This window comes from Chinchilla lanigera, unplaced genomic scaffold, assembly GCF_000276665.1.
Source record: "Chinchilla lanigera isolate Chin_1 unplaced genomic scaffold, ChiLan1.0 scaffold00001, whole genome shotgun sequence".
Taxonomy (NCBI): Eukaryota; Metazoa; Chordata; class Mammalia; order Rodentia; family Chinchillidae; genus Chinchilla; species Chinchilla lanigera.
In genome coordinates this window covers 32,188,021-32,211,943 of record NW_004955402.1, presented here as the reverse complement: position 1 = coordinate 32,211,943, position 23,923 = coordinate 32,188,021, and the positions used below count along the sequence as shown (strand labels likewise).

Below are 23,923 nucleotides of genomic sequence, written 5' to 3'. Positions count from 1 at the left end.
TGGAGATGGGGGCTCAGCAAAGAAAAGTAGGGCCTTTATGGGGCCACACTTGTTATTATTTGGATCTAGATGTCCCCTTAAGGCTCATTTGGTCATAGGTGGGGCTTTTTCAGAGGTGGTTGGATCTAGACTGTGTGATGCTGGAATTAAAGGTGTATGATTACTAAATCGGTCCATTGATTGGTTTAGCACCACCCTAATCCCAGCAACCTAGATACAATATAAAAATGGCAGGAAGATGCTGTTAAGGTCCCTTGTTGCTTTGCTACATTCTGCCCGCCATAAACTGTTCTCCTCTGCCAAGCCTCTCTGCCTTGGAGCCAGCCAATTATGGACCAAAACCTCTATAAACTGAGCTAAATAAACCTTTCTTTCCTTAACTTTGGGCTTCGGATATTTTGTCTCAGTAACAGGAAAAGTAACTAAGACAACACTTAACTTTAGAGATTACTTTTCTAGAATGAGTGGCTCTGTCATGGCCAGGATGAGATTCCTCAGGAGGTGACTGCTCTATTCTTGGGTAGCCCACTGGCTTGAGACTGGGTTGACCGTGGGAAAATGCGTGGATTTGGCTTTGGTCTTGGCCAAGATTGAGTTGGGAAGGGCTTTCAGTTTGACTACTGCAGCCACTTTTGGATGCTGATCCTTGGAGTCCCTGTCTTCTACCTGTGCTAGGGCTCTCCTGATGAGGTAAAAGGAGAAGGGACTAGGTGACCCTTGCAGCAGATTGCTGGCTTCTTGGGGGTTTCAGTGGCAATGGTTAGAAGAAAGTTCCACCTCCTAAGTCTTGGAGTGAAAAAACTACCCCTGCTTTATTTCTCTCTCCCTCCCTTTTTTTGGGTGCGAATATCAGCTGTCATCATCATTGCCATCCTCCTGTTTGGGCAATATCAAAAGAGCTACTGAAGGGTGGCTTCTTCCCTTTCCTCTTTGCTTCCTTTCTTCATCTTCCTCCTCTTCTTCTGTAAAGGAAGAAAACAAGAGAAAAGAATACTTTTATTATCAAAGAAGCATTAAATCAATGTGATTTTAATTATAGGCAATCTGCTAAGATTGTAGAAAGAAATCTCATCCTTTTATATGGTCAAAAGATGTAAACTATCTGATGTAAACATTTTCTCAAGATAATCAACTAGTCCTCAAATAGTTACACATTTGTGACACATACTTCATATTATAGTTTGGATCCGAAATGTTCCCCAAGGTCTACGTCTTGAAGGCTTGGCCCCTGGCCTGTGACATTATTGAAAGGTGGTGGAACTTTTAGAGGTTGAGGCTTGATGAAGGAAATTAAGTTTCCCCATGTCATTTAAAACCTCTTCATAGATATGATATTTTTATGGCCACATGGCCACCCATCAGTTTTAACACCAGTCTCCAGCCTTTTTTTTTTTTTTTTTTCAAGTTGTGGGTATTTACAAGGTTTCCTGGTTAACAAAAGGTTCAAAACATTGTCTATCTGGTTTAACCTCTTTGTGATTTTGATCATTTCCTGAGGATATGATCCTGGAAGGGGCATCAAAATTATAAACATTATTAAACCTTGATACATATTTTTAAATTTTCTTCCCCAAAAGTGATAGCAGTAACCAGGCCTAATGTTAATATTACATATACTTTATCAATTTGATAGATTAAAAATATTGTATTATTTTCATTTGTATGTTTTTGGTTACTAGTGAGATTAAACACACACCAAAATGTACTCATGTTTATTTTTGGAAAAGGTGATACATGCATAAGATTAAAAACATACCAAAGGATGTGTAAATGGAAAGATATTCCTTCTCATCTTATCCACCAATCACCTCATTGTCTTTTCTGGAAGTAAGCATTTAGTTAAATGCATTTAAGATGGTATAGTATTAGATGCAAACTTTTATATGTTTGTCAGTCTTCATATGTCTACTTTTATGGGCTATTTATATCCTTAGGTCAAGGGTTACATTAGTCTGTGTGTGTCATTGTAATGAAATACCTGAGACTAATAACTGTAAAGAAAAGAGGAGTATTTAGCTCACATTTCTGGAGGTTCAAGGACCCAAATGTATTGGTGGTCTTCTTCCTGGAAGAATGCTGAAGTGGCACAGTCATTTTTAGTTGAATCAGAAAACACTGCTAACCCCCGCAAAAAGAATAAGCTTTAATTCCAACTATAAAGGTGATCAGCTTTACAATGTAGAACCTTATAAAATTAGAATTTCTGCATATCTTCTTTTATAATCTGTTTTTAAAAATTTAATTTATAATGAGCATGTTTCTATGTCATCATATTTCTTGCTCAAAGATTGTAATTAATGTCTTCTTACCCAGTGAGAGACTGTCACCCATGGGTGGGAGAATGCAGCGTGCCTAGCTGACCTTTTGTGCATTCAATGGAGAAAATTCTTACTGTCTAGGTTATTTTTAAGGAGATTGTGAGTTTTATAAACTATAAACTATTGGTCTTGAAACTCACTTGAATATGTTTCCAAAGCAGTTAATTTGCAAAATCTCTGGTGGAAATTACTCTTTTTGTTTTGGGTGTAAAGGTAGGTTTTTTTTTTGTTTTTTTTTTTTTCTTTAGGAATAAAACTTTTCAGAATCAGAATGTCCTAAGTTTAAATCTTAGCTTGATCACTTGTTAGCCTTGTTGTGATCTTAAGAAAGTCACCAAACCTCTTTGAGCTGTATATTTCATGATGTATAAATACAGTTAATGAGACTTTATGCATGGGCTATGGTACAAATCAAGATTGCGTGTGTAAGGAGCTCAGTTCATAGAGTTCCACCAAGGTTTCTCTTCTGAGTAAACCAAATCCAGATGCTCCAAGGAATACCACTCTGATCTCTTAAATACTGAAAGTTATCCACCACAATAAGTAAATAAATGAATAACTATTGAATCAGACCAATGTGGAGTGTGGCTGTTTTCTGTGTATGCTGAGAACTGGGTGGGCATTTCGCCTTGGTCTCAGGTTATGTTCTGCCAGTTTCATTCCTCTGCCAGGCCAAACTCCCCTCCACTATGGAGACTTGAGAAGATGAAAAAGGAACCGGCAGCCAGTCAGCAAAACATGGGCTGAGCATCTCATGTATACATCTCTTCACTAGCACCAGGATCTGCCTGGGAACCTGAGCCACTGCCCACATGTGAAGCGGGCAAGACATGAGAGAGACGGATGGCTCAGCTCTGAGACACTTACAGTCAAGGAGATTGGTGACATCCGGGACAGTTCCCTTACTTCAAAGATGAGAAGATAGGCCATGAGAGGAGCAGAGACTCAACGAAGGGAATCAACTCATTATTGGAGATGTGGATGGATCAGCTCCCCAAATCATCTGCTATGTCACTCCCCTAGCTGAGAGGTTGTTTATTATTAAAAGTTTAATAAAATTTGTATGTCTCTTTCCATGTGAGTTTCTTTTTTTAAAATTTGTTTTGTTCTCTGACTTTCAAGTTCAAGCTTTCTTCACCCCCCGCGCCCCCGCCAGTGGTATCTAGTAGCCCATTTGTGTTTGAGGGTCAGCCAGTCATGAGAAAGTTCCTTCTGCTGCGCATTATTGTATGATAAAGGTTCTCAGCCAAGGTGATTTGCCCCCAGGGGACATTTGGCAATGCCTGGAGATATTTTTGATTGTCATGCAGGAGGTTGGGGTTTGGTGCTGCTGACATCTAGTAGCAGATACGGGGGATGTTGTACAACATCCTACAGTGCACAGGATGGGCCCCCAACAAGAGCCCTCCAGTCCCAGGTGTCCACAGTGCCAGGTGAGAAAGCCTATTGCACAGTATTCAAGTGGGTACCAGCCCTTGTCTTCCTAGCCATTTTCTTTGAACTTCAGTTTCCCTAGCTAGACCTAGGATGGGCAGGATGGGCAGTCCCAGCATGGAGACCCCAGGTACATTCAGTAAGCAGGTCATCAGGTGTCACAGCTGTGTTCAGTGTGGAGGATGCACATGTGAAGACAACAATGAAGAACTTTTATGGTCCAGCATCCCCAGGGAGCAAATCTGCTGCCATCTGTGGAGTGGGCAGGTGCAGTGGCTAGGCCGCTTGAGTTTGGGATGGGTATCTGGACTGGATATAGGTATATGCTTTGGAGGGTGGTGTCTAAGTGCTCCTGTACTCTTGCCACAGTCCTGTGACCTTTATTCTGCCTTGCCGCACCACACTTGCATTCCCAAACCTCTCGGGCATTGTGCACCGTGAATAGACGTGCTTCTTGTAGGTTGTTTGGATCCCACTCTTTATGACCTAAATCAATTACCCATATGCATATTGTCTTCCAAAAATGTTGTTGCTATCCCCTTCTGTCACCTTCTCTCCATGCTCTTGTCTTTCTTTATTACTTTGCTGCCATTTTTGTCAGGTTTGGAGAGGGAGCGGACATAAACGTGTTGAGCCATCATTTTAAACTATGAATAGTATCCTTATACATCAGAAAACTGACAGTTTCATTCAAATATTTGAAAAGTATCTGACCTCCAAGGAGGTCAAAGTGCTGGAGACTAGAGTTCTTATGGTTTAAGTCTCTAGAGGTACAGCACCATGTAGGAGATACAATGCACCATAGAGGTACAGCACCATATAGGAGATACAAAAGCCCTGTGACATTAATCTCACTAAGCCTCAGTTTTCCTGCATATAAAATGTGTGATCCTAACCCTGTCTCTAAAAATGAAGTGAAAGGTTGGATGTAGGAGAGCAGAGGTGCCATCAAAATGGTTTACCATCATCACACTCATGGTGAGAGTCATCACTATTTTGTCCATCCAGTGTATGATCAAGGCTCTGTGTCTCTTGGCCAAATGACAGGATGTGGCTCTCTGGTAGACAGGCGTAACCCAACAAATGAGCATGTGTACCGACACTGCCTCGTTTTTTTGCCAGAGACCTCCAGTTTGGTTGGCAGAGTGATGACCAGCTGGCCAATTGGACGGGGCCCTTTAATGTCACCGGTGACCCAGCAGTGCAGAGCAGCAGTGACTCCAGCTCCAGGTACAGACCCCAGCAAATGGCCAGGGAGGGAGGAGCCTGTCCTGTGGGTACACTATAGTTCTTGCACTTTTGCCCACCCTCAGAGCTGCCCACAGGGGAGGAGTGGCTTTGCCCAGTGGCTCACAGCTCACTCTATTTTGGGGTCTGCCTGTGTCCTTTTAACTTGAAGGGTGAGTAGATATGAAGGATGAGGGATAGGACCCAACCTCAACAAAGTAGGGACTCAGTGGCCCCTTCTGGGGCAGAATGGGGTGGGAGACCTGAGTCTCAATTCTCCATTTGGGGATGGGAACACAGGCTGTGTTCTGCAACAGAGATTTTGCACATCAACAGCAAGCATGAGTAGGGATATGTGGGGATTGCATTGGGGATGACTGCCAGGCAGGGGTCCCTTGTTCCTTTGAAGTCCACTGCCGAGATCTGAGTGAATCTGCTCTTGGTTGGAGCAGAACTGTGTCCATCAATATGGCGCTGAGATGTGATGTTCATTGGTATGGTTCACACGGTTTTTCCCTCTTGATCTATTGTAGCTAGAATTGGTCACTGAGGGAACTCTGCAAACTCAGAAGCAGGAATTCAGTGATATTTATTCACTGAGTAAAAATGGAATATTCTCAGGCAGGGCAAAGTTTACAGGAAAAGATTATAAGGAATTTTTGTAGACAAGGCAAGATTCCTTCTCTGCTTGGAGCTGGGTGTGGATATGGAATACCAGGGTTTCCAGGGGCTGACTGAGCTATTTGGTTCTTTAAAAGCTATTGTGTTTCTAAGTGTGGGTTAACTCTTACATCAGATCCTTGGGGAGAGAGGCTTGGGCCTCTTCATACTTAATTTTGATGCTTAAACATGAAGTTGGCCCTGTGGAGGAGTTATGTGTTTTTGAGGACATCTCCCCCATCTTAATTACTTTTCTTATTTCTATTCACAAGCTAAAGGAGGGAAGATTTATTTAGCTCAGAGTTTGTAGAGGCTTCAGTCTGTAGTCAGCTGGTTCCAAGGCTGGGTGGCATGGCAGAGGGGCATTGCAGAGGAGAAATAGTCCGTGACAAGCAGGCAGGATATAGAAAAGCAGCAGCACCAAGCAGCAGCAGCCCTGCCTTTCCTCTCTCCTCTTATATTCCACCCAAGATGTAGGTCTATTGATTGATGTCACCCAAACCTGGTATGGGGTTTCCATTATCCACCCTCTTAATTCCAGAATCACACCTTTAATCCACATTCACACACCCTAATCCAGCCACCTTTGAAACTCCCTATCTATGACTGCATGTGGCTTTTGGGGGATATCTAGATATAAGCCATAACCTTCCCCCATAAGTATGCTTTTATTCAATGCTTTGAAAAGGTAAATATGTGGCTATAATTTCAGAAACCAGGAGAGCAGGTGCCCGTAGACAGGCCTGAGGGGATGGAGATGGCTACATGCCTTGACAGGGACTCAAAGGTCTGATGCTAGTCTGTCGGACCACAGTTCTTCCTGTACGTGGGCTGCAGGAGTCCTGGCCTTCCCAGATGGGAGGTGGGCCAGGTAAGTGAGCTGGTGCCTGCCTCACTCGGGAGCGTCGTGGAAGAGATGGATACTTGAGAGGCTTTGGCTAGAAAATGCTGGAGTGAGCAGGACCCTGGGAGATTGTTTCTTGACAGCCCTGTCAGCAGCTGAAGCTACGGCATGGGTGCTGTCCCTAACTCCTGCTGCTGCCACCATCTTCTCCTTTCCCTTCCTTAGTATTGCCTTTCACTTTCTTCCATTCTCATTCTACCTGTTCTTCTCTCCCTTTCTTTGTATCTGCCTTTCTTGGTTCTCATTTCTCCTCTGTCTCATCTCCCTTCCTCCGAATTTTCCACTGCTCCTGTCTTGATGATTCAGGCCACCCTCTTTTCCTGTCATTTGGACTCTCTCAGGTCAGTGGCACTGCTGGCCTCTGTCAGTTTGCTTTTGGAATTTCAGTGCCCTTATCCAATGTCACTACCAGCTGAGTTGACATCTTTTTGGAGAATCACAATTTGATTAAGAACTCCCTTAGTCACAGAAAAAGTGCCATGATCACATATACCAGATTTCTCTGGGACAATTCCAATTTCAAGTCTCAATTTCCAGTTGACCCTAAAATCAGCCACATATGTAGAAGTATGGTGCTATAGTCAGTTCCCATGTGTGGGAGATAATGGTTAATGTAATCAGAACTGAACTGTAAGTGGGAGAGTTTTTTTACCTTGGTAAGTGAGCAGGTTGTGCTTTCTTTAAAATGGCTTGGGCAGCTCCTGGCAACAGATTTACAGGGGTGGGGAAGGACCAAATGAGGATGCTATGTGCATCATCCCAGTTAACAACTCGGCACGTCTGGATATGGAATGCTCTCCATGGAATTATTCACCTATTGAATAATTCAGCACATGCCATATTTTGCTATCTATGGTTGTGTGGTATGTTGAAGTGTGATACAACCTGTTATCATATATTATTAATAGGGTTGGAAGGGAAGTCGGAATAATACCAAATATAACCCAAGCAAACAGAGGGGCTAAGAAAGTCAAATGATTTATGCACTGCATGCTCAAGTGGGAAACAAATGTAGAAGGAGTTGGTCCCAGTGATCAGTCTGGAGCACTTCAAGTGGAACCACAAAGTAAATCAGCCCTATAGTGCTCATAACTGCTGTGGTCAGATTATCTCACGGACATACATAGGACTGGCAGGGATATCCAACTCAATGGGAAAATGTATGAGTTATAAAATGTATAGTCACATGTAGCTTTATCAAGTTCAAGTCTATGTCTACAAAGTACTATTCAATAAGCACCTTTATAGGAACTGTTTTAATAAGTAGAAAGGAATGGCGTTTTTATTTTTTATTTATTTATTTTTTTGGGGGTACCGGGAATCAAACTCAGGACCTTGTGCTTGCCAGGCAAGCGCTTACACCACTGAGCTATATCCCCAGCCCCAGGAATGGCGTTTTTAAAAGCATGTCTATTGACTATTATTTTGAGAAACATGTATTTATTATTATTTTCCATCTTGCTTAACCATTTGTACATACATTCTTTTTTTAAAAAAAATTAATTTTATCAGTACATTTTAAATATACATAATGATCACATTCATCATAGGGAAATTTTTTTTTTTTGTCTTTTTTGAGACAGGGTCTGGCTATGCAGTTCAGGCTGGCCATGAGCTCACTTTGTAGCCCAGACTGGCCTCAAACGCACAATGACCCTCCTGCCTCAGCCTCCTGAGTGCTGGGTTTACAGGCATCCACCACCATGCCCAGCCCATCATAGGGAATTTATACCTATACATAATATATCTCTAGTCTTCTTTTTTTCCCTATACCCTCCCTTTCCTTCAACCCCTCTTCCCCTCCTTATTACAAATGCTCTGTTTCCATTTTTTCTTCCTATTCTCTTTTTTCTTTTCCCTTCCTTTCTTTCTCCCTCCCCCTTTCTTGTTTTCTTACCCATTTGAACATTTTCTTCAAGATAGGAATGATTTTTAATCAGCAGATGTTTCTACTTAAGTGGGTGCTTTGAACAGGGACGAAGGTGTTTGAAGATAGTTGCCACATTCACATTATGAATTGATTCTTTCATCTCTTCCTCAGCAGTGTTGGTGCTTCTTCATCTTTGAGTTCCCAGCACCTAGTATGACACTTGTCATGTAGTGGATGCTCGTTGATTGAATAAAAGAATGAATTAAGCAGAGAAGTACTGAAAGCTACTGGTAAGAAAGCACATTTCAGTTTCAGTGTTCCAGAATCTTCTTAAAGACATATTTCTTTGGATCCAACCTTGTCTCCTGGCACTGTCTTTGAGGAGTTATCCCCAGAAAGGGGAAACCATTAGTCATAAACACATTCACCATTTGGAATTATCAGATGATTTATCTTGAGAAGATTAGATGGCAGGATAGTCTAAGGGTATGGGGCAACTGGGTAGAAAAGGAGAGGCTGAAAGTTGGGGAGGAGGTGTGTGAAAAGTAGAGATGAAACCCAGTGTGGTTGTGCATCCCAGTAATCCCCGCACTCTGGAAAGCTGAGGTAGGATGATTGCAAGTTTGAGCCCACCCTGGTGACTGAGACTCTGTCTCAAAATAAAAAATAAAAAGGCAGGATACATAGCTTAGTGCAAAATTCTATATTCAATCCCCAGAACACTGGGGAAGAGAAAGTAGAGAGAGCAAAAACGGCAGATTATATGCTTCATTCTGTGATAATTGAGAAATCCACCTCTGGGCCCAACAGTTGTGGAGGGTGAGGCAGAATACTTGTCCTCCTTGGCCAGTTCAGTGCTTTGGGCCCTCAACTTGGCCTGCTTCCTGCCTTCTCAGTCACTGTTCAGGGGCAGAGGGAGGCTGCTGCTTCTTGGTGGTCCAGGTCCTGCAGGATGGGCAGTGTTGCATCAACCACCTCAGGACGTTTTGGGAAAAGACCTACTCACGGGCTGAGGACAACTGCATACCCTGTCCCAGCAGCTACAGCAAGCTCTCTGCTCAGAACCACAGGTCAAAGACCTTCACTTAGCTTGTTCCATCTGGATTCTGCTCCACATCCTAGACCTGTGCTCCGAAAGTGTACCTCCAGCCCCACCTCCTTAGAGCCTATTCAGACAGCCCAACCCACCTGACTCCCTTTAATGCTAAGATATATCTGCCTTCTGTAATCAAACACAGAAAACTCTTTGGCAAGTGCTCATATATTCTCTGTTTACTCGGGTAGCCCCAAATTTCAAGGAACCTCTCACCTTGGGGAGCTGTGCTGGATCACCTGTCCCATACATCTCTAGCACTCTCTGGACCAGTGAGCCCCAGGCCCAGCACACAGGTGGCCAGGCAGCCTGACTTCATTGCCCTCTTCTTCTGGACTCTAGGCCAACCTAGGCTGTCCAGTCTTACCACTGGGATAGGATGACAAAGGGAGGAAAAGACAAGCAACCCCAGGAAGATTCCTGTCTGAGGTTTAGAGCAGAGCTGGCTAGGCTGCCGCCCTCATCTGGTCTGTGGTTGGGACATTATTCTGTACTGGACATTATTCCTGTACTGCTAAGCTTCTGGGTCAGAGTGTGAGGATGGCCACAGCCCTAGAAGAAAAGAGAGGCTCCAAAATGATGATGTGAGAGAGCTGTGGCCACAGAAAAGCAAGCAGAGTGAGGTTGTGATTTTCATGTGTGTCTAGCAAGTCCTGTGTGGTGTGGTGTTTGGTACTGTCATACTGTAGAGCTGGAAGGAACTTGACTGAATTCAGTTCAGCACTTTATTCTTATGCTGTAGTGAATTGTTTCCTAATTGTTTTAAGACAGTGTATAATTAGGTAATAAATTATCTCGCACAGATGGTGAGTTGTCGGGAGCTTAGTGTGGGTCTCACAGGCACTTCTATGAGAGGGTGAGACTCTGCTGGGGTCTCCAGGGCACCCCAGATCCCTGCATCACTAGGGACTGTGTGCCAGGAGCTTGCTGGGTGCATTATCACTTTTTATCTTCATCCTCCAGCTTTTGAGATGGGTGTTATAATTACCCCCATGTTACAGAAAGGCTAGGTGACTTTTGGGTGGTGGGTGGTGGAGCCAGAGCACACCCTGTGTAGTGTGGTTCTTTGGGTCCTACACTGATGGGAGATGGGAGAGGTGCTCTCCTTGCTAGGTTGTGGACAGATCATCCAAAATGGGGTGAAACTCCTCATTTTCTCATCCCAAGGCCTCGCTTACCTTCTGTTCCTGCCCTGGGCTCCTGGCAGTTAGCCCAGAATAAAAAGGCCATATGGACTTAAATAGGTCACTGCCCTGCACATTTCCTCCTGTTCCACCGTGAAAGCCCCAGCATGGGCCTCAGGCAGGATGACCCTGAGGTTCTCTCTTCCCCCTCCCCCAGCTCTTTCCTACTTCTTATCTTCTGTGTCATCCTTCCTGTCCGTCCCCCATTCCTCAGAATGGATCTTTCTGGCTTCTGAGCCTTAGTGCTTTTCTGATTGTTACTCCTGAAAATGCTTCCATCTGCCTGCTCCTGGGGATTCTGCCATTCTAAGAGGAGCCCTTGGGGGATCTGTAGCTACAGATTCCATGGTGGAATTTCAGGGGCAGCCATGATGTTGAGGGTCCAGCTGCAGCCCTGCCTTCTCCATGCAGGTTGACATAGGGTGAGCTATCCTGGTCAGTTTTCACTTCTGTGGAAAAGAAAGGTGTAGGGAGTGAGATGGAGCTTTTGGGCTCCATCCAGCTGGACTAAGGATTTAGTGAGTCAGGTTTGACAGGATGTTCTGGACTGGGTGCTGGAAAAACATACAAACGAGAAAAATGGTAGCTTTCCTGTTTCTCTTGTGCTTCTGATGTGGCTTGGGCTTTATGAAGATGAAGCTGTTGGTGGAATTGGAGTGATTGGTGCTGGGAGACTCCTCAGGTAATGTTGCTTTGTGAGCTCCTTGACCTTCTGAACTTTGCAGACTGTAACTGAGTCTCAGTGGAATCCCCTGGGCAAATAACCACGTACGTAAATCTTTCTGTGCCTCACTTTCTTTATGTGTAATCTTGGGTCATTAACCTAACAGAGGCCACATATTCTGTAGCTGGCTGAGGGTGCCTAGGTTAAAATACCCCACACAAGTGAAATCCTCACAGGTCCCTCCTGCCTCACTCGGTCACTGCTGGGGTAGACAGTGGCCCCAGCTTTGCCCGTGACTCAGGGGACTGTCCTGAGGAAGCATTCCCTCTCAAGATCTTGCCTTCTTCAAACTGAGAGAAAACCTGAATGAACCATCTAACTTCACTTGCTTCTAGTTGACTTTGAAAATCATTAATGTTGGGGTTCACACATATATTAGCCACCATATATTATTAGTCTCCCCCAGCTCTGTTGTGGATAACACCTCTGACATGTGGGTCATGATGATGTCAGTTGCCTAGATTACTTTTCAGGGACTTGTAGCCTGCTTTTGTCATAAGTACTGACTCTTCACGTGGGCCTGTGCACGTGTCCTGTTGGTTGGAAATTACCAGTTTTGCATAAGAGAATTTATTTGAAAGGTGGCCATGTGTAAAGATAGGAGACCAAGAGTAAAGATAGGAGACCAAGTCTCAAATCTACTTCCTCAAGAATAGGGTTTGAAGATATTTACGGGATAGAGAAGCAGGTGATTTAAGGCGTGAGGAGAGATGAGTGGAGGTGAAGTAATCACTCTTCTGCACATGTGTAGTCAGCCTTCACAACTCTTCATAGTGTCACTGGATGGGGTCTGAAGAGGTCCCCCAAAGAGAGGATGGTGGTACCAAAATCTGTATCAGTCAGGGTTTACTAGAGAAACAGATAGACATAATGCAAGATATACAAATGTATAAGAAATTACAAGTTTGGCTTACAATGGTCAGCCACAGAATTGGATGAGCACGCATGTGGAGGGTGTCTGCACGCTGCAGATTGAAGAGCCCTGTCTAAGGCCTTGAGCTCACTGCAGTGTCCGTGCAAGTCTGTATCAGGAGGCTGATGGGTCTGTGACTGAATGCTGAAAAATCTACGATGAAGGCTGAAGAGCCTACAGCAGAAGGCTAAAGAGTCCCAGGCGGAAGCCCAACAGTCTTCGCCAGAAGCCAGGAGATGACCAAGTTGAAGGTGAAGACTGGAGCTCCTCCAAAGAACCAGCAATCAGTCGTTCCTCATTTTCCTTTTATTGTATGTAGCCTACCCACCCGGGGTGGGGAGTCTTTACACCCACACCATCTCTGTGCCCTCCTCTTGCACAGGCTCAGGATAAATACAAAGTAAGGACCCTGGTTCCCTGGTGAGTCAGATAGTTAACCTTTTAAACTTTTCAGATTGACATAACAAACAACATCCTAGAGCAGTAAAGGCATGTCCTTTTCACCCCAGAGTGTAGAATTGCTGAGTTACTTAGTTAAGCTTTTAGACTCCTCAAGCTGACACAATGTACAAACCATAACACACCCCTTCTCCTTGGAGTAGGTTCATCTACCCTTGTCACGCAAAGCATTTGAGGATGCATCAATGTGAGGTATAAGAACATTTAGAGACAGAGGTAGGAAGTAAGAGACAATAGGGAGGGGGTTTCCACTTGAAAAGCTGAAGGGGTACAGTTCTGATGAAGAGGACCAGATTGGCCCATTAGCAAAACGACAGGATCAGGTTTTATGGATTCGCTGAGGTGGGCTAGGGTCTGGCTGATCATTATCACAGTTCTCAGCTCTCAGTTTATTAGACGGCGAGAAGTCTCTTTATTGCTTGACGGAGCAGTTTGGTCTCTATGAGATGCTTTTTTCTGCATGGGGTAGTCTTCTCAGTCTTGGCAAAGCTCTGCTGGAATCCAAGGTGACCGTAGGTTTAGGGCAGTGGCTGGAGACTTCTGGGCATGATTAAATGTCCCTGTAGATTTCTTATTTTGTATCCCCCATCTTAAAAAGGGATGAGATAGGTTATATAAATTTAGGGCTAATCAACCTTGTTTTGCCAAATTTAGACAGATACTCCCTTAATGATTAACCTGCCTATATGCAGAACTGAGCAAGGATCTGACCCAGAGTTTCAAGGTAAGTAATGAAGGTCAAGCTTTGTTCTGTTTTTAGTTCCTATTGGGCATCTGTAAGCCCAAGTAAAGAATCACTATTTCCTGTTTTTAATTAAGCAAAAACCACTTTTAAGTCCTCTTTCCTCAGAAGAAAATACAAATGTTGTTTTTAAAACAAGTAACAGTTTAGGAGCCCAGGAGTTTGTGTGTCCTCTGTTCCTATGGCGGTCTCTGATTGTGTCACTAGGATACATGGTCAGAAAATAGCAGTCGTAGCATAATCTGAGCATGAAGTTTTTGACCTCCCATGTCACAGTAATCCTCCCCAAGCCCCCTGCACATCTTCCTTCCCAGTTCCCCCTGCACCATCTGAACCGAGAGCTGGCCTCAGGCCTGTGCTCAGACCTCTTTACCCCTCTGTCTACTCTCTTCTCCGAAATCCCATAACGAACCGTGTGCTTTGACTCTGCAATGTGTGTCTCTGGCCTCACCTTCTGTTCTGTTCTGCCTCCGATGTTTGTATCTGACTCCTGCCTATTAGCTCCTTTTGAACATCTGAAGCTCACAGCAAACTTGCCATAGCCACTTGCCTTTTCACTCACACCCAAAACCTGTTCATCTTCCCACTTTCATAACTGGGTTCATCACTCAGTTATTTATTCAAGCCAAAGTCTGAGAAGTTACCATTGATTTGTTTCTTTCTTTTGGGCATCGTTATGTCCTGCCAGTTAATCCCTGTTTCTGAGGTCTGTCACAGTCTTAGTCACTCTCCTCATCACTGGGACACAGCACCTGACACCTGCAACTTGAAGAAAAGCGTTCTTTGGGCTCATGTTTTAGAGGTTCCAGGCCTTGCATGTTGGCAGCATAGTGGAAGAGGTTGGGGAGAGGAATGCTGCTCGTGTCATGGCATCCAGGAGGCTCTGCAGAGAGCTCAGCAGAGCGGGATGAGGGAGGAATTGAGAAGAGCTACACCTCTCCAGATCACACTCCCACTGACTCGCCTCTTTCTACCAGGCCCCACCTTCTAACCTCACATTTAGCTATAAGTAATCCAGCCCCCTTTCAAAAGTCTTTGAGCACATCAGTCTTTGAGGGGACATCCAAATATAAACCATAGCAATCACCATCTGTCCACTTAGTACAATGTCCCATCTTCACACTGCTGTAGATTCCTCCTTTCCCTTTCTGGTCCCTGTGGTAGCCTGCACGCACTTCTCCGTCAGATTGTGCTGTTCCCTGTTTAAACACTCTGCAAGTCTCTGTCACTGGGGTGACCTGCCTCTCTGACTCCAGTTGCCCCTCGGCCCCGCCACACTGGGTGTGCTGGGCTTGTGGCTGTCCAACCTCCTGTCTTCAGAGCATTTATGTGCTATTCCCTGTTTAGAAAGTTTTCTCTGTGTGGGTCTCCACCACCTCCCATCCTGCCCGTGTCCAGAGCGGCTTTCCTTGACTTCCCACCACTGTCTGGGCTCTCTTTCCCCTCTACCCTGCTGCTTTTGGTAGCACTCACCGCTTACTGACATTTTGTTGAGTAAATATTTTATCATCTCCTCTCATGGAAGCTGGATGAGGGCAAAGATTTTGCCTGACTACTTCCCATCATATTCTACTTGACACAGCGGCTTGGATATTAGTAGAGGATCATTGAAACATCAGTGTACAAAAGAGGAAAAAAGCCCTGTTCACCACTGAGGGGCACAGACATGTTGTGTGTAATTCAGTGACATCAGGATTAGGTGGAAGGTGTGCCCAGTGATGCTGGACACAGAGAAAGGAGGACCAGAAGATAGCCAGGGGAGGCTGACCCAGGGCTAACCTCTAGTGAATAAGCAGGCAGTACTGAGAAAGAAGAGTGTTCTAGATAAGCAGGGAGATGAATACAGGTGAGACAGGAAGATCCAGCAGCATACCTTGCTAGGTGGAGCTAAGGACTAAAGAGGTAGGAGTGGCAAGATTTGATGGCAGGTGAAGGAAGCAGGGCAGGGGATGGTGACTGGAGCCTACCAGCAGCAGTAGGGATGCTGACCAGTACTGGTATAGACATTCTGAAGCTACAGCCTTTTATAAAGAGGAGATTTCAGGATGCCCAGAAAATATCACCACATAAGTTCTCTTGTAAGAAATGTGCCATACACTGGCTTTGGGGCCTGCAGACTGTTTGCCAGGGGAAAGAAGAGTGAGTATTGGCACCTGGCTTTGCTCCTGGCCCCCAGTGCCAATCCCATGCAAGTAATGAGAGTCCTGGCTTGGCAGGGCAAGAACAGGTTAACCACAGGACCATCTAGGATTGTACGGGGAGCATCAGCTTTTTAGCTTCTATACTGATATCTCAAGAGACTTCTGGTGACTGCTGGAAATTGTGATTCTGAGAGGCAGAGGGCGTCTGCTGAGCAGGCTATGCTCGCTCAGATGCAAGCCAGGGCTCTCCGCCTTTGTGGCAGTGTCTCCTCCTGACAGCTGCTGCCATAGTGCTTAACAGCGGAGCCCTTGTGGCCATTTTGGACCCATTTGGGAAGACACTCAGTCCTTTGAGTCATCAGGCTGCAGTTTTCTGACTCTACTTCCTGTGCGTTTGTTGATGGTTAAGTGTGCTAGCTCCAGACAGCAGCTGTTCTGGCGCTAGAAATAGCACTGAGCTCACTGTGAGGCTGTCGCCCTTGGGAGGGGGAGGGGGCTGCTTACTGAGAAAAACCCCAGAGAGCTGTGGTTGTCAGAGGCAGGGAGTGGGGTGCATGGATTAAGGTTCCAGGCCCTTGCAAGCTTCTTTTCCCATGTCACTGTTTATTAGCTGAATGACCTTAGGCAAGTTGCCTTCTCTCTTGTAGCCTGAGTTTCAGATATAGGATGAGAAAATAATGCTTGCCTCATAGGGCTGTTGTGAGGATTAAATGAGACAAAAGTAAAGGGTCTAGGTCAGGCTGCTGGGGCTGAAATCTAGTGTGGTTTCCCTTGACCAGGCATGTGCCTTGCATATGGTTTAATTAATCTAGAGAAAAGAATGTTTTTTTCTTAATTTGCACAAAGGTACCATATGAGCTTATTAGTATTCCTACCAGTGTGGAATAAAGAAATTACCCTGAGGTTCTCTGAGTCTCTGCCCAGGCTTGACAGGAGCCCAGGGTTTCAGGTTGCTGTGCTGGGGCAGCTTCTACGCTCCCCCAGGGCTGGTAGAGAAACCTACCAGGTATGCTCCTGCATGACACAGGGACCTCCATGGCATTATTGTGTTCTTGAATAGTATCAGTGTGTGTTGGAGGGTCAGTGGTAAGGGTGTATGTAGAAAGCTAAGTGCATGGCTTCATCTTGTTCCGACTAGTGGTTCCAGAGGCCCCTAAGGAAAGTGACTGAGCCCTGGAGAATCTTTAGAGAGGGGGTCAGGCCAGAAAGACTGGTAGGGTTGACGGAGCAGGCTCTCTGCATGCCAGCCCCATTGTACTGAAGGAGTCTTGAGCATGAAAAGCTGGAGCCCACATGTGGGTGGGAGTGGGGAGCTCAAGTCCAGGACCACCAGAGATCCCTCCAGGCTTTTCGTGCTTCTCTTTTCAGTTAGCGGAGGCTATCACCTGCAGATCACGCAGCTGGGGCCACCCAGCCCTGCCCTCACAGGTCCTGAGGGCACAGAGACAAGGTAGGGCAGATATAGCCTTGTGCCAGCATGGAATCTGGGTGCCGAAAGCCAAATGGTATCTGAGAGGAGCTGGGCGCCTGATGTGACCGACTGTCTATACCTGTGAGAACCAAATGTGGTGCCAGGTCCCTCCTCTTCGAGCCAGGTAGGATAGTCTTTCCAGAAATGAAAGAAGAGACAGTGACTCACTCACTTCCACAGCACATGGAGCTTAAGAAGGTTGGAAACACTGCTGCTCTCAGCTCCTCATAGAAGGCGAAAGCTGGAGATCCATGACTTAACAGCAAAAAGCATTTATTAGTAATTTCCAATAATAAGAGAATCATAACCTCATCACAGGAAACATAAAAATCTGGAAAAGCATTTTTTGGTTCACTCCTTATCCCATTATTCTGAGAAACCCCTACTGGCATCCCTTCATGGTTCCTTCCTGCTCCTAGGAATTCTCAGGTGCACATGACTTTTGTTGAAGATGAATTTTTTGTACCTTGCTTTTGCACTTGACAGTATCATGCAAATATCTTTCCATGTTATTACACAGAACAACATAAACATCCTTTACATTGATGTGTGCAGAACTCTCTGTTTCCAGACTATGTGGGACTGACATGGCTTCCTCTAGACCCAGTCTTGGGGCATTCTGCCAGAGGTAGAATCCTAGGGTGACCCTGTGTGGCAGTGCTTCTTGCAATTCTGTTTCCTCAAGTCACTCATTAGAAATCAAGCCGGAGCAGTACATCCTCCAAAATCAAAACCTAGGAAGGATAGAAAAGGAAGTAAGGGCTATTTGCTTCTTTTTCAAGACAAGGCAACTGAGGCTTGAGACCTAGGCATGAAGCAATTTTGATGAGTTGGCTGAGTGACCTCATTGATTATTTTCAGGGGACCCGAACTTGCGTTAATTAGGTATAGTAAGATGCAGATATGGAAATTACTGTCATGAGGGAGGGGTTTTATACTCACAGATCCTGGAAACGAGGCAGGGCAGGCATGCCATGCAGGGCCACCTGGGCCAAACCAGGATTAGTCAGAAGGCTGAGAAAGCACAGGGTAAATGTGGGCAAGAGACTTCCATGGGCAGGAACTGGGGAGTCAGGGCATGCAGGCTTAGGGTTGGCTCCTTTAGGTAATTTCATTAGGCTCTGGGTGTACGGCTTGTCCCTAGTTGCCTAGTACCTGGCCCTGGGTGATTAGGTATCCCAGAATGTGGAAACTAGGTGAGAGATGTGGTCTGGGGCACAGCTCTGATTGGTTGGTTTGCATATAAAAGATGTACTCAGAGGCTAGTTTCTTACTCTCTCTAGGAACAGGCTATCCCTTGGAGGGACAGTGGCTCCAGGATGGGCAAGGCCTTAGGGGCCAAAAGGTCAGAAACATATGGTTAGTGCAGGGAGCCTACAGCAAGATGGGTGATCAAGGACATCCCCACACTCAAGCAGCTTCGATTTATCTGCACACAGGGTGACAGGGGGAGGTTTACTGATCTCAGCAGAAGGGGGTGTCACCAGAACAGATGGTGGAGAAGCTTCCTGAGTTACTCATCCCTGACTCAACTCTCCTATCAACCAGCTGAGGGCCTGGAAGCAAGTCTCTGAGTCCCTGGTCCTCCCTGTGGCATCTGCTGGCAGCACTTGTCCTTTAGTGGCAGGGGCAAAAGGGACAGTGGGAGTGAATGAACATTTCTTGGCATTTCCTGTGTGCTAGTGCTTTGCAGAAATGATCACTAAAGTCTCATCTCAATGCTCCTCACTCATGTGCTGCCGTATTTTTGCTGATCTTACATATGAGAAAACTAAGGCTTAGAGGAATGACAGGCCTAAGTGGCTATCTCAGCTGCTATACGAAATACCATGGACTGGGTGACTTATAAAGAACAAATTTATTTGTCACAGTTCTGGAAACTGGAAGACAAGATTCAGGTGAGGGCCTACTTCCTGGTTCGTGTGACAGAACCTTCTAGCAGTATCCCCACGTGATGGAAGGGACAAGAGGTCTCTCTCAGACCTCTTTTATGAGGGCACTAATTCCATTCATGGGGACTGTGTCCCCATCATCTTCCAAAGAGCTCACTTCCTAACACCATCACCTTGGGGGTTAGAATCTCAACATATGAACTGGGGGTGCACACAAACATTCGGATCCTAGCAGCGGCTGATGAGGGATGTGAGCCCAGTCTGAAAGTCTCTCCTCTTGTGAGCCACCAGATATGTGGCAAAAGACCATTTGGAATCAGTCTACTGCTTGGTTTGGAACATGAGTGATGCTGAGGACTCAGGAGAAACAGGAGCCAAGCAGAGGCCGGAGGTGGCAAGGTGGGACAGCCTAAGGAGGAAATGGGAGGGCCAGCTGGTCAAAGGGAGGGTGCTGTCCACAAACAGGTTGTTTTCAGGGGGAGAAAAAGACCCAGTGAGGGGAAATGATTTATCCAAAATCACACAGCTGGCTTGTGCCCACACTGGAGATGTGTCAGTAAGTCTCCCAGCTCCCTTAGGACTCTAGCATAAGTCTACTGATTATCTCTGGCATGGTTTGCATTGGGACCTTTCTGTTTGTTTGTTTGCAGCAACCCATGATCATGACTTCACCTGACACAGTGGCTTCCCAGGGCTTAGTGACACTGGCTCTGGTTGCAAATAATCATGTTTGTGATAAGACACCAGACCTCACTTACCACAGTGTGACTGGAAAACTACGTGACTTAGAGCCAAGGTCATGGGCTTGTTTGGTAGCCCCAGACTGACCTCTAATTCTTGGTTGCAGATAACAGAATCCATGTCTGGTAGTTAAAGGAGAAAGGGCAAGGGAACAGCTAGCTCAGAATCTTTGGGAAAACTGAAGAAATGACTGAGCTTCCAAGAATGCCTCCCTAAATTGCATCGTAACATGGGGCCATCCACGAAAGCTGCTGCCCCTGGTATAATCAGGAAGGTGCTGCTACTAGTGCAGTTTCCAAGAGCCATGCCATCTTGTTGCATTAGCTCACCAGCAAAACCATGCCTTGCACCTTGCCCTCCTTCTCAGGTACAGTAACACCTGTCTCCTGCAAATACTTGTGACTGGTTGAATCTAAATTGCACCAAGAGCCCTAGCTACTAAGGAATATGGGAAAAGTCTTTAGCTTTCTTGCAGAAGGTGGAGATAACAAGTACATGGTCCTGTGTTTGAAATATTCAGTGTGGAAAGGTAACAGATATATAATCAGACTATTATAATACAATGTTATTTGCCCTTATTAAGAGAGCGTACAGAAGCCCAGGGGTAAGGATCAGAGAAGTCTTCCCAGAAGTGTGGGCATTTGAGCTGGGTACTAAAGGATCAGTATGAGTTTGCCAGATGAGGAAGACAGAGAAAGGTACTCACAAACACAAGAAAAACAGAGGAAAAGGTGAGTTTGCTATTTTAAGGCTCTTCCCTCCCTAGTTCTTATTAATTCTGCCTGAATTCTTTTATGACATGAGAACAAGAAACCTATTTATTTTGTAAATAGGAACCCATTTGTTGTACAAAATGTATTAACATTTTAAAAAATTATTTAAATAGGTATAGTACTTAAAATTAACTATTAAATTATATTTACATTAAGAATAAATATTTATAAATATAACTTTAAAATATTAAATATGAAGTTATATTTAAAATTCCTTAAATACATTTAGTTATTTGTGTGTTTATTTGTATTTATTTATTTGTTGAGATGAAATCTCATTATGTTGCTCAGGCTGGTTTTGAACTTCTGGGTTCAAGTGATCCTCCTGGCTCAGCCTTCTGTGCAGCCAAAACTACAGGTATATGCTATCATGGCTGGCCTCTAAAATACGAACTTTTTAAAAAGAACCCAATATATTTGATAAATATTTTAGGATTTCTTTCCTTTTTTTGCTGGCAGGTCTTGCTATGTACTCCAGGCTGGCCTTGAACTTACAATCCTTCTGCCTCAGCCTCCCTAGTGTTGGGATTGCAGGCCTGTGCCACCACACCTGACAGTGTTTCAGGGTTTGTGAAACATCATGTTCATATATTTGTACACATGAGCTTGGTGTGGGACATACATGTGCACACTGCTGCCACCAGTGTTGGGGCATGCTCCAGGATGCCTGTGTTCTCCATCCGTGGTCCTGGCTCTGCATCAGCTGTTAGGGTACCTCTCTCACTCCTGGCTCATAAAAGTTACCCATCAAAATGCCACTAAGCTGTGTTTAGAGTGGCATAGCCCTGAAGGCGTCTCAATTCCTGGTTGAGGCTGGGTCTACTTCTCCCAGCAACACCTGCCCCAGCTGCTGAACCATCCCTAGCAAGAGAGAGACTGTGGAGAGAAAGAGTCACCTGGCCTCTGTCCCAGGAGGCAGCTCCTCACCCACAGTGTGGAAAGCCTGAGGCCCCTCTCCAGGAGACACCAGCTGTCCATAGACCAGTGGGGGTAAGGGCAGTCTTGAGTTAAGGTGCAGATTCACGTATCAGCTCTGCCATCTGCCAGCTGTGTGGCTCAGGGCCGGTCAGTTTATTCCCAGGGCCTGGGATGCTTGTGGCGATCATTTCACAGGTCAGCTAGAAAGATGAAAAGTGAACGCTGAGCCCAGCTTGTGGCCCATGGGAAAAGCTCAGTAAGTGTTGGCAGTAACTGTAACTGGTATTGTTATTCTGCATGAAGCTGGCAGTGGTGCCCCGTGGTAGTTCTGACGTGCCCTGGAACCAGCTGGCACTGGAAAGCACTTGGGGTCCTCTGCAGTTGGACAAAGACTAAACCCTGGCCCTGTCCTATACTAACAGTATGACTTGGAGCTCTGTCTGCAGAACCTCAGTTTTCCCAGCTGCTAAGTGGGGAGAAAAACATCAGTCTCTAGCATCCTAGCACAAGTATGAGCATCAAGTGAGCTGACAGAAATAGACATGCATTGCAAAGTAGAAGAAACAATGGAAATCTCCACTCTGCCTGTGGCTGTGTTGCAGGACATTATCCCAAGAAGAGAAAAGAAAGAAGGGCAGGAAGGGGCAGGACAGCTGGAGGCTATCCGAATGCCTCTGATCTCCAGGGACGTCTGATCACAGCACACAGAGTGTCTCAGTTCCTCCTCTCTTCCTTCATGGCACAAACTTGGAACCAAATGCTTCTGCACTTTAGCTCATAAAATGGGTTCTTGCTGCTGTCACCACTTACAGACCAGGGCAGTAGGGAGTTCTGAGTCACTGATGACCTGCCTGGGGCCCCCTACCCTACACTCTGCTGGGTAGGGCTGGTTTGCTTTGTTTGACGGGAACAGACACCAGCAGGACCCTTGACAGACCCTGGAAAACTAGCCTGCTTCTCTATATGACCCTGTCCTTGTTGGTTCTCAGGTACTTTGAATTTTACGAGGGGCCTTTTGAATATAACTCCACGAGATGCCTGGAGCTGAGGCACGAGATACTGGAGGTGAAGGTGCTGTCCATGTGAGTGTGGCGGGGCTGGGTGGTGGGTGACAGGTGCATGTGGCAGAGGGGCTGGGCACGGTGGGGTGGCAGCAAAGTCAGAAGAAACAAGAAACTTGAGGTGGATCCCATGGAACAAAAATTAGGTCTCCTTCCCCAGGGCCGCTGTCATTTGGACAGCTCTGGAAGCTGTTTTATGACAAAAGGCCAGGTTTTCAAGGTCACCTCTAATGACTCTGGTGTTAAAGTCCGGATTTCAGTTACCTGTCTTCTTGATTATCATCTCTGGGCTCCCGCCATGTAGAAATCGAAGAGGGCACGGAAATGTCTTACCTGAAATTTAGTCCTTTGCACCACAGGGTTAAGTGCTGCCCTCTTGTTATCGCCTTTTAAATTTCTAATTTCATTAAAAGTTTTCATTTTTAAATTATTTAAATGATACAAAATTCAAGTGGTCCAGAAGGGTATACAGTGAAGCATCTCCTCACAGTCATCAGGTTCTCCTCTACAGAGGTCCAGTGAGTCCTTCCAGAGAAGGTCTGGGCACAAACAGGCTTCTGTGTATGGCAAGCTCTCTGCAGCTATTATTATTTTTTATTTTGAGACAAGATTTTGCTAAATACCCAGGCTGGGCTTCAATTTATGACCCTCCTGCCTCATCCTCCTGAATAGCTGGAATTACAGGCATGAGCCACCACATCTGGCTTCTTTAAATATTTTTTGTTTGCACAAATGGTAAAAGAACTAAGTTCCCCATCTCACTCAACGGTGTATCTCCTATGGCTCGCTTTCAGCTTGCAGGAGAAACAGCACATTAGATGCTGTGTGTTTTAGTGCATGCGTGCTCACCTGAGTTTTCCCTCTATGTAGAACTCCCTTGAATTCAGCAGACCCATTAGGCAGGGTTGTATTGTATTAATTGTGAAAGGATGTGTATTTATTTAGAAACAGTTACTTCTTGATATGGACAAAATACAGTTTATTCAAACAAGCCATATTGGGTGCTCATATAGACAGCACCCCAGGGACTTCGGCCTGTGGCCCACAGGCAGGAACTATGTCTCCTGCGATTCCAGGTAGTGGGGGTCATGCTGAGTACATGCATGTTGGAGTCAGGCAGACTTGGGATCCAAAGGCAACTCTGGACGTTCACAGCTCTGAACTATTAGGCAAATTACTTAACTTCTCAAATCTTTCCTTAATGAACACCCAGATATTCAATCTCTCTTAAAGAGAGAAGGTTCACTTTGGTTTACAGTTTTGGAGGTTTCAGATGCTCATTGTGGGTCCCATTGCTTGTGAGCCTGTGGTGAGGCAGCAGATCATGGTAGGGAGCATGGGTTGGAGTAAAGCTGATTACCGTATGGCTGGGATGTGCAAAGAGGAGGGAAAAGACCA

The 23,923-nt window shown here is 45.4% G+C and overlaps 1 protein-coding gene across 6 annotated transcripts in view; it reads left to right on the top strand.

The window, feature by feature from the left end:
- St8sia5 (ST8 alpha-N-acetyl-neuraminide alpha-2,8-sialyltransferase 5) overlaps positions 1–23,923 on the top strand; it is a 66,772-nt gene that overhangs the window by 20,740 nt on the left and 22,109 nt on the right. For 3 of the 6 annotated variants that reach the window (XR_259076.2, XM_013510464.1, XM_005372876.2), the window contains exons 2-3: positions 4,875–4,982; positions 22,454–22,546. The exons of 1 other annotated variant lie outside the window; for it this stretch is intronic. Coding sequence is in view for 4 of the 5 variants with exons in the window: in XM_013510464.1 (XP_013365918.1) it covers positions 4,875–4,982; positions 22,454–22,546 (201 nt within the window). In the remaining variant the exon portion in view is untranslated. The remainder of the gene's footprint in view (positions 1–4,874; positions 4,983–22,453; positions 22,547–23,923) is intronic. 2 more of the 6 variants (XM_005372877.2, XM_005372878.2) reach the window with 2 other exon arrangements.